Below are 11,713 nucleotides of genomic sequence, written 5' to 3'. Positions count from 1 at the left end.
GGGGCAAGACGTTCGTCATTGGAGGGTGGAAGTCTACGGTAGCGCGTTTCCCTGCGCCTTCTAGGTCCAGATAAGCATGGCGATTCTGAGTGGGTCGATGATCGAGGCGCGGGGGTGGAGGCGATCGATGGAAAGCTTGTGTGGTCGGGATGCACGCGCTGACTTGGCAGGGGGACCACAGTGCGACAAGACCTTCAGTCCGTCGTCCCGCGTCCCCAGCCCTATGTCGTCATATGCTGCCGGTTGTGCCGCGTGGTGGATAGATAGTTGTGGGGGCGGTGATTGGCTGGAATGCGGGCTGGCGGGGCCGGATGAGGAAAGATGTAGGGATGGCCCGTAGTGTGTGGGGAGATGGGGAGGCGGCTTTATCATGTGGGGTGACGCTCGCCTTGGGGCAGAGAGAGAAAGCTTGACTTTACTACTCTTTGCCTCCGGCGCTTCTGCGGGGAAAACACGTTCTTCATCACTGAGAAAGGACTCCGTTCACTTCCTCGTTGAGACGACATATCGTCGTGTGACAGACAATGGTCGTCGAGATCGAGCGGTACACATCTTACGGTCGCGGCGGTGCGGGAAATCTGCGTATGCTCCTTGCCTTTCTCCCATCTTGTCGTTTTGCCAGTCCTTGGCTTTTCTTACTCACGCAACTCTTGGGACGCAGGCCGCCGTTCAGACGTCCGTACGGCCGAGACGGTGCTTGTGCAAAACAAAGACGACGGTATGATTCCCATCAAAGACATGTCCGTTTGCTTGTTGGGAACCGCCTTGCTGATGACTCTGTCCCCTGCAAATAGAGCCCACACATGGGCGCCGTCGGAGCAGTGTCTGGTCGACGTCATCGTCACCCAGCACGCGGAGAGATTCTATTTGGAAGGCAGCCACACACGTGTTCCGCAGACATAGCAGTGCGGGTGACGCCGCGGTTCCAGAGCCGAGGGAATAGCGCAGTGTCCAAGGTGGCCGAACGTGTGCAGGATATTGAAGGAAGAACGATACAGGTGACGCAAATTGTAAGGTAGATGTGAATCGGAGGTGCGGAACACAATGGCGATGGATCAGGACATCGGGATAATGTAATCAACACAAATAATGGCCCACTCAGGTCTCCGGACATCATGTTCTTCCTGGCAATCACGACAAAGGTGCGAGGCGACCGCAGACTTCTACCGACAACGCGAAAGCTTTGAGAAGGTATCAAGTGCTGAGCAGATAAGACACAGTGACGATCGTATTTATCACTTACGTATGCAACATATGAAAGGGTGGCATGTTGAATGGTGTTGCACATGCGAACCTTTGACGATGTTTGGCGGGGAAGGTTCATTGTGAAAAAAAAAGCTCAATCAAACTATCTCAGTCTTCCAATACTTATAAAACCCTGTATCCTTGAACACATACGCTCTCTTATATGCACATCCTCCTCATCACCATAAATTGCAACGACAATTGCAACACCATGGTAGAAACTGGCGACAATTCCCCTAGCGGCTGCCCCCGCCCCGCTTGCATGCGTATACTTACGTTCAAAGGCTGCAGAAAGTCCGAGCGTCCCTCTGAGCCTGGGGAAGCAATTCGAGCTGTGGGCCAGCAAGACAGCCGCTTGATGCACCGGAAACGCTCAACAGGGGCAAGAGTACCGGTTCCACATTCGGCACCCAAGGCCGCAGCCTCTGAAGGTACTTCAGGTCCAGCTCAGCATGGAGGCTCCTCAAGAATGCCGGGTATGATGGATGAGATTGAGGAGGCTCCCATGGCGAAGTCGGCCAGGCCCGGACGCGAGCAAGCACATACGGAAGAAGCACATGCGGAAGGAAATGAACGCCAAGGAAATCGAGATCCTCGCGATCACATAGTGGCGCTGGCACTATGCGAGCTAGAGGCGGAGGGCGTGGTGAGGGTGGGCGGATCGACTCGTGCTGAGGGAGAGAGTACGGCTCAGTCAAAAGATGTTTAGGTAACACCACAAATCTCAAGGAGGAATGGGGCAACCGGACATTTGTACATAGGTCCTCTTCTGTGTTTGATTGGATACAATGAATCACGGTCTTCGATTGACAGTTTGCCGTGACCAAACGCACATATGATTGTCGGCCACCTCACCGATCTTGTTCTAAGCGACATGTGATTCATCAATTCAAATACAACAGAACATGCAAAACTATTAAGTCCAGTAGTTATTCTCTAAAAGTATCAAATTCTCGCTTTTCCTTTTCCTTCCTTTGCAACCCCCACGTCTTCATCCAGATCACTCAACTCGATACACGACCGCTACAGCTTTCAAGCCTCGAAATATTCCGAAAACCGCAACACGCGATACCGCCGAGCAACTGGCACAACACCACAAGACCTAAAATATCCAGCCCCCTCCCGCTATGGCCCCCAACAACGCCTCGAAGGTGCCATCCGCAGACCAATTCACCGCCTGGCACATCCACTACACAGACCTCGCCCAATTCCTCAACGACGCCGCCAGCGCCTGCGCCGAAGCCTCCCACCTGATTACCCAGTACGCCGACCTCTGCCAAGCACAGCAGCAGCAGCAACAACACAACCTGTCGCCATCCGCGGCCCAGTCCGCGGCGCAATCAACTAACCAGCAGCACGAAACAACAACCTCCACCAAGAAACGTGTCGTCGAAGCCCTGGCGACCAACATGCACCTCCAGACCCACAACGCCCAAGAGCTGGCGCAACGCCTGGCCCATGAAGCATCCTCCCTGCACGCGCGGCATTACGCGGACGCCCTGGAGTCGATGCAGGACGCGCTGGGCGAGGCCGCGTGCCTCGATACCGACGATGAGGTCGAGTCGTATCTGGATTTTCTGTTTGGCGATCTGGGCGGCGGAGGCGTCGCTACGGGCGGTGAGGAGGCGTGGCGGCAGCGCCAGTGGGTGCAAGTCGGATTAAAGGATGAGCCTGAGGAGGAGGAGGAGGAGGAGGAGGAGGAGGAAGAAGAAGAAAAAGAAGAGGAGCGCGATTCGTGCATCATCTGCATGGAAGAGGTTCCGTTCTATGCGACTCCGTGCCCGCTCAGCGAGAATACGGCGATTGTGCGGTTGCCGTGTTGCAGGCAGATAGCTTGTCGGGAGTGCTTGGAGACGTTTTGGGACACGAACAATGATAACAAGATTGGTTGTCCGGTGTGTAGGAAGGTCATTGGGGAGTAAGGCCTTTGGAGGGTTCGGTTCGGTGTCCTTGAAAAGGAGATGTGGTCGGCAATCGCGTTGATCGAGGCGCAATCGGAGAAGAGAGGTACGTGGAGCGGCCTGGCCGCTCTTGGCTTCAAGGATTTTTCTGCTCGGGTGGTATGCTTGAAGAGCCTGTACTGTGTGTTGTTACAAATGAATCCCATTGTCAAGGTCTTTTGGAAAGTAGCGTGAACAAAGGATCTGTTTGAATGATCCGCAGAACACATTTGATATTTAAGTGAGCGGCAGCAGACTAATACTCGATCAACAACTCGACAACACATCAGCCACCCCATACTGAGGTGACTAAGATCCAACAGCGCACCTACCTACATCGTCATGGGGCTCTCCAGTAGCAAGTACAAGAAGTCGGCGAAGACCGGCCCCACGGAGGTGGAGTACGTCAACGGCCGCATGGCCTTTGTCCGTCGCAACGCTCCAGCTGATACGAATCACAGCATGAAGGCTAAGACCAGTTCTACAGGGATTGAGAACATCAATGGCCGCAAAGCCTTTGTCCGCCGCAAGTAGAAGAAGCGCAGCAGCCGGGTTTCTCGGTGCAACATGATGCCTTTTGAACCTTTTCAAAAGACAACACGATCAAAGGATTAAATGGACACAAAATTAGAAAACCCCCTCAAATAGTTTCAATACTCAAGCAGGAAAACATACCAAGCCACCACTGTTGAACCATCACTGTTGAACCACCATTTCTACACTGATCACCCCCGACCGCCACTAACACACACACACATATCCCCCACCATGCTCTCCGTCCTCTTCGGCACGAAAAAAAATGTCAAGATCGAGCCGAGGAACGGCGTCACAGTCGAGACGAGGAACGGCCAGAAAGCCTTTGTCCGCCGCCACAACAACAAGAAGAAGAAGCCCAAGTCGTCGTCGCCAACCAACAGCTCGAGCCCATCGACGTCGGCATCAACGCTGAGCGAACACACATCCCGCAGCAGCGACCTTCCCGATTACTCGGACTTGGAATGTGACAAGCAGGGTGAGGGGAGGGTGGATCCGCCAGTGCCGGTGCCCTTGGCCAGCAACAATCCCTTCAAGAAGGGGAAGGGAGAGGAGAGGGTGTTGTGATTGGACAGCGGAGCGAAGGGGAGGGCGTTGCTGATCAGTCGGTGTCTGTGATGACTTAGGTGGGGGTGGATGGGTTTGATGGTGATGCCTTGGTTGTGCTGTATGTTCAATTGGGGTCGACAAAGCTTGATCTGTCCTCTTTTGTTCTTCTGTTCTTGTTCTTCCTTGCCTTCTTCCCTGTTGGTAGTTTGACTTTTCTCCTGTGATTTACTGTTTCCTTTCTCTACTTTAATACAACATTTTGCGAGCTTTTGTGTCTTCGATGTGAGTGTGAAAGTCTTTGTCCGCCGCAAGTAGAAGAAGCACAGCAGACGGGTTTCTCATGGTGCAACATGATGCCTTTTGGACACTTTTCAAAGACAACACGATTAAAGGGTCAAATGTATAGAAAAGTAGAAAATAAAGAACTCAAGCATATCCAGTACTCAAGTTTGACCAACGTCCAACACTGCTTAACGCTGCTCGACACAGTCCGTCACTAGCATACACACACACACTACCACCTACCATGACCCTCTTCAACTGCTTGAACAGGGACAATAAAGGCCCCATGCAGCGCGAGTACTTCAACGGCCGCTGGGTCTTCACCCGCCACCACATTAATCAAGGAACCAACAACCAAAACCCCCCCGCCACCACCACAACCTCCTCCTCCTCCTCCTCCTCCTCCTCCTCCTCCTCCTTCTCCTCCTCGTCATCATCGTCATCATCATCGTCATCATCATCGTCATCATCGCCATCACCACCATCGTCATCGTCATCGTCCTCATCATCTAGCAACGCCAGCACGACACTCGTCAACAACTCGCCATCATCGACGGCGGTCGGCCAGACATCGGGCTCGTCTTCCCAAAACGACGGCTCAACGACGAGTGCTGCCTCGTACACGACCTCTTCGACGGGAGGCGTTGGCGTTGGAGGGTATTTCAGAAATGGGTAAGCCTGTGTGTGTGTGTGAGTGTGATGGTTGGACTGGGTTCGCTGCTTGGCGTCAGTGTCGGAGGGGGAGGCTGGTCGGGGCTGTCGTGGGTGAGGGTTGCCCGTGGTTTCTTTAGGTCTAAATTTTCTTTTCTCTTAGGTTCTTTTGCTGACTTGTTTTTGTTCTTCTTGTCTTTCATTTTCTTCCCTGCGAGTTTAGATATTTGGCGGGATGGCGAGTTTTGCTCTCTGCTGGGGTTCTTTTTATTTGGGGGTTTGGCTTGTTGCTCTCTCCATAGTTTATACCTCAAGCAGGATACGAGTTTCTGTTTCTCCCCCCCCCCTCTCTTTGCAGTCTTTATCTCGCATATTGAACTCCATTACGGCTTCGAGTTATGTTCTGTTCTTTGTTTTCCGTCCTTCGATTGCACCCCAGCGGTAAGTATCGCAAACTCCGTCATACCCGCACACTCCTACACATATTTTGACTTCAGCAGAACTATATCTTCGTAGCTGTCATGTCATACCTGTAGTGAGTATACTACCATCCATGTTACACGGATCACTTAACAAGCGTAGAGAACAACAAGCCATAAGATCATATCAAACATTCTATCAACTGAAAAAATCATTTTTCATGACCAAGACTCTATAATACGTTGCATCGCATCGCATGTGTCATGTCATGCCACAACAGGGGAATAATTATCGAAACTCATCTACCCCCCTCCCACACACACACACACACACACACACACTCTCTCTCTCTCTCTCTAGTAAACCTCCAACACATACCTGCCCTCCTCCTTGAACTCCTCAATCACCCTCCTCGAGTCCACCTTCTTCGTCGCGCCCGACGCCCTGGCCTCCTCCTCGATGGCCTCCTGCAGCACCGCCGTGACGTCCGGCACCGGCCACGTCGGGCCGCAGAGGTAGAAGCTGCCGCCCTCGGCGAGGTACGCCTTGCGGATGTCGAGCAGCGACTGGCGCATGCGGTCCTGGATGTAAATCTTCTCGGGCTGGTCGCGCGAGAAGGCGCGGCCGAGCAGGGTGATGACGCCGGCGTCCTGGTACGCCTCCCACTCCTCGCCGTACAGGTACTCCTCGCGCTGGTGCCGGGCGCCCATGTACAGCATCACCGCGCCGATCTCCTCGCCCGCCATCTTTTGGCGCGCGCGCTCCTGGACGAAGGCGCGGAAGGGCGCGAGGCCCGTGCCCAGGCCGGCCATGATGATGGGCGCCGTCGACTTGGCCGGCAGCTTCATGACCGACGGCTTGACCGACACCGTGACGGGCGACCCGACCGAGAGCGAGTTGAGGTAGCGCGTCGCCTGGCCGAAGCGGTCGCGGCCGCGCGCGTCGACCCAGCCGACGGTGACGATGAGGAGGGAGACGGCGTTGGGCGTGACCTTCTGCGACGACGCGATCGAGTACTCGCGGCGCTTCATCGGGCTGACGATGCGGACAACGTCGTTGAACGACGGGTGCGCTGACGGGAACTCGAGCAGGATGTCGGCGAAGGTGACCGTGTCCACCTCGGCGCGCCGCTTGAACTCGGTCGCGCCGTCGGGCGTGACGAGAGCGAGGAGAGCGGTCTTTTCCTTCTCGTCTGACGCGAACTCGGCGAGCGCCTCGTAGAAGCGCTTCGGCGGCCGTCCGAAGATGTCGATGTTCTGCAGCAGCGCCTGGTAGACGGTGCGGTTCTCGAGCACGTTGGGATCCTCGCGCGTCGGTACCTCGACGATCTCGTCCGGGTTGAGGCCGTACCACTTGATGAAGTCCTCAACCATCTTGGGGTCGTTCTCGGCGTGGATGCCGAGAGCCTCGCCGATGTCGTACTTGACGCCCGAGTCGCCCAGGTCGAACTCGATGTGGAAGATGTTACGGTCGTAGTTCTCGGGAGTGAGACGGCGGCGCTCCTTGATGTGGACAACGGCAGTCTTGACGCCGAGGTCGGGACGAAGAGCGGACTTGGTACCGTACGCCTCCTTGAATGCAAGACCCTTGGCGGCCTCGACCCAGTTCTTGAGAAGAGTCGGGGGCTCGGGGTCGATCTTCTGGAAGGAGGTGAAGCTGTTGACCTTGATGTCGGTGGGCAGAGAGATGCTCTCAACCTCGGGCTCGATGGTGGCCCAGGACTCGGGAATCTGGACCTGGCGAAGCGTCTTCTCAACATCCTTGACGATGCTGTCGAGGGAGCCGCCGCTCAGGGTAGAGAGCTTCTGGGACAGAGTGTCGAACCTGCCGGCCTCGGCAACCTTAAGGAAAGCCAGCTGGACCAGGTAAGACTCGAGAGTGGCGTCCTCGGAGACATTCTCGGAAGCGGTAGGGTCAAGAACATAGAGGTTGACCTTCTTGCCGACGATACCCTTGCGAGCGCCAACTGGGATGTGCTTCTCGAGCTCCTCGTCCTTGGCACCCGGCAGCTTGGCAATGAGGGTGCCGCCGGACTTGAGGCTGTTCAGAATGTCAAACTCGTTCAGAAGCTTTTCGTCGCCAACGAAAGCAACGTCGGCAGCATCGACCGAGTAGGCGGCCTCGAGGGACTTGCTGGACTTGCGGATGTCGGTGCGGATGACACCGCCCTGGACCAGGTTGTCGTGACCAGTGCGAACGGTCACGTTCGAGGCAGAATCCTTGGAGTACAGCTGGCCGAGCACAATGGGAGCACCGATAGCAACGGACTCATCAATGTTCCAGAAAGTGTACTGCTGGGCAGAAGCATCGGCGATGGAGAGGTTGGCCTGGGCAGCCTCGGAGCTGAACTTGGCAAACAGGTTGCCGACCTTGGCGGGAGTCCAGACCTCCTCGCGAGCGTACTTGACATCGACGACAGAGGCAGCGGTGGAAGAAGAGAAGCTGACAGCGGCAAGGACGTCGCTGTAGAGGGCAGAGTGGACGCTCTCGTCGGAGACGGCAGCACCATCGTGGACCTGGCCGAGAACGGCAATGGTCTGGACAGACTTGGGAAGGGCCTCGAGGAAGACCTCCTCGACGAACGGACGGTAGACACGGACGTTGATCAAGCCAACCTTGACGCCGTTGGAAGCAAGCGACTGGGCGACCTGAGCACCCAGAGAAGCCTCGACGGTGCCGAAAGCAACGATGACGGTCTCAGGCGCGTCGTGACCGTGGTACTCGAACAGCTTGTAGTCGAAACCGAACTCGTCGTTGAAGGCCTTGAGAAGACGAACGGTCCTGCCCTCGTTGTCGGAGTGCTTGCCCTCGACGCTGGAGGTAGCCTTCAGAATGGCATTGTAGTTGTTGATCAGGCCAGACTTGTCCATGACATCGACGACGCGGGTGGTCTCACGGCCGACGGTGATTCCGTCATAGGTGTGGATGGCAGGCACGATGCTGGCGAGGAGGGTAGCGAACAGAGACATGTGCTGGATCTCGTAGGCGGAGGCGCTGGACACCAGACCAAGACCAAGCTCCTCGGCAAGAGTGAAGCTGGTGGAGTAGTCGGTGACCAGGCCGGCCGAGGAGCCGGCGGCGTAGTCGACGGCGGCGACATGGGCAACCAGAGGGTTGGCGACAGAGTAGAGCAGCGAGAGCTGGTCCAGGGCAGGCCTCAGCTGGCGCAGGGTGGAGGACGAGGCAACGATTGCCTGGGGGACGTGCCTCTTGGACAGGTCAAAGTCCTTGGAAAAGATGTAGCCCAGAGCAACGTTGCCGGCGCCGGACCTGGTCTCGAGAGCGGAGAAGCCAGTCTTGTAGCCGAAGGCATTGTGCTCGCCCTTCTCATGCCATTCCCTCAGAGCAACGTCCAAGTCGTATGTCTCGGGCGAGTAGGCGAAGATCTTGTCGGAGAGGGCGTAGGCGACCTGCTGGACGAGGGTCTGGGCGGTCAGGTAGGTAGGGCCGGAGATGGAGGCCAGCGGGACGTGCTGGCCAAAGGGCAGGTTCGAGGACTTCTGGGCAAAGCGCTTGAGGGCGGTTTGCTGGGTCTGCTCAGCCTGCGGGCCGGCGGACTCGGGCAGCTGGAGACGCATGGCTCGGCAGCGGGGCGGCGAAATCAGAAACTTTTTGGTGGTATCTCAAGAGACAAAGAAACGAAGACAAACGACGCGCACTCTGCCTGCTGCTGGAGTGGTGAGTGGTGCTGCGCGTCAAGAAAGAGAGGAATGCCGCTGGAGGGCGAGTGGAGACGGACGTGGCGGGGAGAAAAAGTAGAATCGAGGCCCGGTATCGCTGAGCAATCAATGGGCCGGGATGAGGGTGCGGGCCCGGTCAGCAGCTGATGGGGCGCCATGGCTGGTGGAAAAGTCGGGCGGTTGAAGGTGAGAATACCAGAAACGGATAGGTGTCGATGGCGTGCTCGACAAAGCCCGAAAGCGTTGGCGCACTGCCCGGCGCCGCTCGGTCCGACGGGGTGATTATTCAGCGCCAGATGCCAGATGCCGACCATGCCGCGCCGCCAGCAGATGCAGACGGCAGCTCGCCATGGTGGGAGACATGGCAGCATCGGCTTTCGCGGAGACTAGGAAGAGCCGCAGGGGCGCAGGGACAGCAGGGCGCCACAGCCGGCATCATGACGAAGATCAATGTTTGCTGTCGACTGACTCGTGCCGTCAGCCTTACGGCCTGCGGCCTACTCGCGTGCTGGACCCTGAGCGGCAAGCCGATACCGGCTTCTCTCTTTGGGCTTAGCGTCGCCATCACTCCGCCTTCCACCTTTGTCTGATGATTGTTCCAACATCTGTGACCAGCTTTGGCGTGATGCTCCCGTCATTTTCGCTAGACGACATCTGACTTGATAAGAAGTTGATTGCAATCGAGATCAGCTGGTCTATGCACAGGACAGACGCACAGGCTGGGCAGAGAGGGAGGCCGATAGATTGATACATGTAGAAGACTGAGACCCATTGGCCATGTGCGGACCAAAGTTTCGTTAGGAGCAGAGTTGCTGCAGGCCGATGACATGCAGTCCATGATATGGCTCATCCTGATGCCATTCCAGCGCTAAACTTGAATAGGCAGGTGACCCTTGTATGGCGCTCACCCCGCCGACGTCTTGCAACCAAACCACAGCTACAGCAGATGAAACTCCAGTACTACTTAAGAAGGGCCCGCGCATTCTGTGGTAGTCATATTGATACGTGCATGCACCATCACAGTCTCAGCACAACCACGCACTCCTCTCCTCACATCTAGTCATCTTCGGCCTATCAAACACGACCAAAAAGACCACAACGACCCAAACCAGGACTTCAAAAGAAAAAAAAAGAACCACTACCACCAACATCAACCATCAACGAACCCCTAAGGGGAAAAAAAAAGTAAAAAGAAAAAAAAGAAACCATGCCGTCCGACCCCCGCGTCACCGCCGTCGACGCCTTCACCCCAACAACCCACACCACGCCCGGCCCCACCCTCCTCGCCGCCCTCTCCCCAGCCCCCAACAGCCCCCCTCTCTCCACCATCCTCATCCTCGGCGCCTCCCGCGGCATCGGCGCCGGCATCGCCCTCTCCTACGCCCGCGCCGCCACCCCCTCCACCACCCTCATCCTCGCCGCGCGCACCCTCTCCCCCGCCCTCTCCTCCGTCGCCGCCGCCGCCCGCGCTGCTGCCGCCGCGGCCACCCCGCACGGCGGCGCCATCACCGTCCTCGAGCGCGCCTGCGACGTCGCGTCGGCGCAGAGCGTCGCCGCTGTTGCGGCGTGGGTGCGGGACGAAGTCCTCGGATCGGGGTCTGGTGGGGATTCCGGGCAGCGGCAGCGGCGCCGGCTCGACGTTGTGGTGTTCAATCCTGGGTACTCGGGGCCGGTGGAGCTGGCTGTCACGGATGGGGATGCGTTGGACGGGGAGTGGGAGCGTGCGTTTGCGGTGAATGCGCTCGGGACGTATTACGCTGCGCATTACTTTGTGCCGCTGTTGCTTGCAGATCGTGCGGGAGGAGGAAGTGGTGGCGGGAGGAAGGCGTTTTTGGTGGTGGGGAGCGTCGCGGGGTGTATCAGGAGGGGCGTCATTGCGAACAGCAAGTACTGCGTCAGTAAGATGGCGCAGGCGCGGATTGTCGAGCATTTGGCGGAGCAGTTTGGCGGCGAGGCCGGGGACGGGGACGAGGAGGGCCGGGGGTTGTTGGCGATGGCGGTGCATCCTGGGGCGGTGGAGACGGACACGGCGCTGGAGACGGCGCCTGAGGCGTTTAGGAAGTGTGAGTTTTCCTTTTTTTTTTCCCCTTCTTTTTTCCTGACTCTGCGTGTTCTCGGTTTTCTTAGTGGGGGGTTTTGAGGTGGAGCGGCGGGCTGACTGTTACTTTTGACAGATCTCGTGGACGATCCGGAGCTGTGCGGGCATTTCCTCGTTTGGCTGACGAGGGAGCCGGGCAGGTTCCGGTGGTTGAACGGCAGGCTGGTCAGCGCGACCTGGGACCCGGACGAGCTGCTCGCGAAGAAGGATGAGATTATCGCGGGGGATTTGCTGAAGTTTGAGGTGAAGACCGGGTGAGAATGAGGGTTCGGGTTGAGTGTGATTCTTCATCTTGGGCAGGCCATTGTTTTTCA

The 11,713-nt window shown here is 57.0% G+C and overlaps 4 protein-coding genes across 4 annotated transcripts; 3 read left to right on the top strand and 1 right to left on the bottom strand.

Moving 5' to 3' along the window:
* Window positions 1–2,372: 2,372 nt before the first annotated feature.
* On the top strand, window positions 2,373–3,719 carry BKCO1_6100070 (uncharacterized protein; the record flags this gene model as incomplete). Its single annotated transcript, XM_020278041.1, has 2 exons — window positions 2,373–3,163; window positions 3,509–3,719. The coding sequence occupies 2 exons, from the start codon at window positions 2,373–2,375 to the stop codon at window positions 3,717–3,719; spliced, it is 1,002 nt and encodes a 333-aa protein (XP_020126655.1).
* A 234-nt stretch (window positions 3,720–3,953) lies between these two features.
* BKCO1_6100069 (uncharacterized protein) lies at window positions 3,954–4,286 on the top strand (the record flags this gene model as incomplete). The annotated part of the gene is made up of 1 exon (XM_020278039.1): window positions 3,954–4,286. One exon carries the CDS (start codon window positions 3,954–3,956, stop codon window positions 4,284–4,286), a length of 333 nt encoding a protein of 110 aa, XP_020126623.1.
* A 603-nt stretch (window positions 4,287–4,889) lies between these two features.
* Window positions 4,890–9,199, bottom strand: BKCO1_6100068 (assimilatory sulfite reductase; the record flags this gene model as incomplete). The annotated part of the gene is made up of 2 exons (XM_020278038.1): window positions 4,890–5,343; window positions 6,000–9,199. The coding sequence occupies 2 exons, from the start codon at window positions 9,197–9,199 to the stop codon at window positions 4,890–4,892; spliced, it is 3,654 nt and encodes a 1,217-aa protein (XP_020126622.1).
* Window positions 9,200–10,508: 1,309 nt separating this feature from the next.
* BKCO1_6100067 (short-chain dehydrogenases protein) lies at window positions 10,509–11,657 on the top strand (the record flags this gene model as incomplete). Its single annotated transcript, XM_020278037.1, has 2 exons — window positions 10,509–11,364; window positions 11,476–11,657. The coding sequence occupies 2 exons, from the start codon at window positions 10,509–10,511 to the stop codon at window positions 11,655–11,657; spliced, it is 1,038 nt and encodes a 345-aa protein (XP_020126627.1).
* Window positions 11,658–11,713: the final 56 nt, after the last annotated feature.

This window comes from Diplodia corticola (assembly GCF_001883845.1).
Source record: "Diplodia corticola strain CBS 112549 chromosome Unknown scaffold61, whole genome shotgun sequence".
NCBI lineage: Eukaryota > Fungi > Ascomycota > Dothideomycetes > Botryosphaeriales > Botryosphaeriaceae > Diplodia > Diplodia corticola.
Note: the sequence above shows the minus strand (reverse complement) of the source record. Positions and strands in the feature narration are given on the sequence as shown.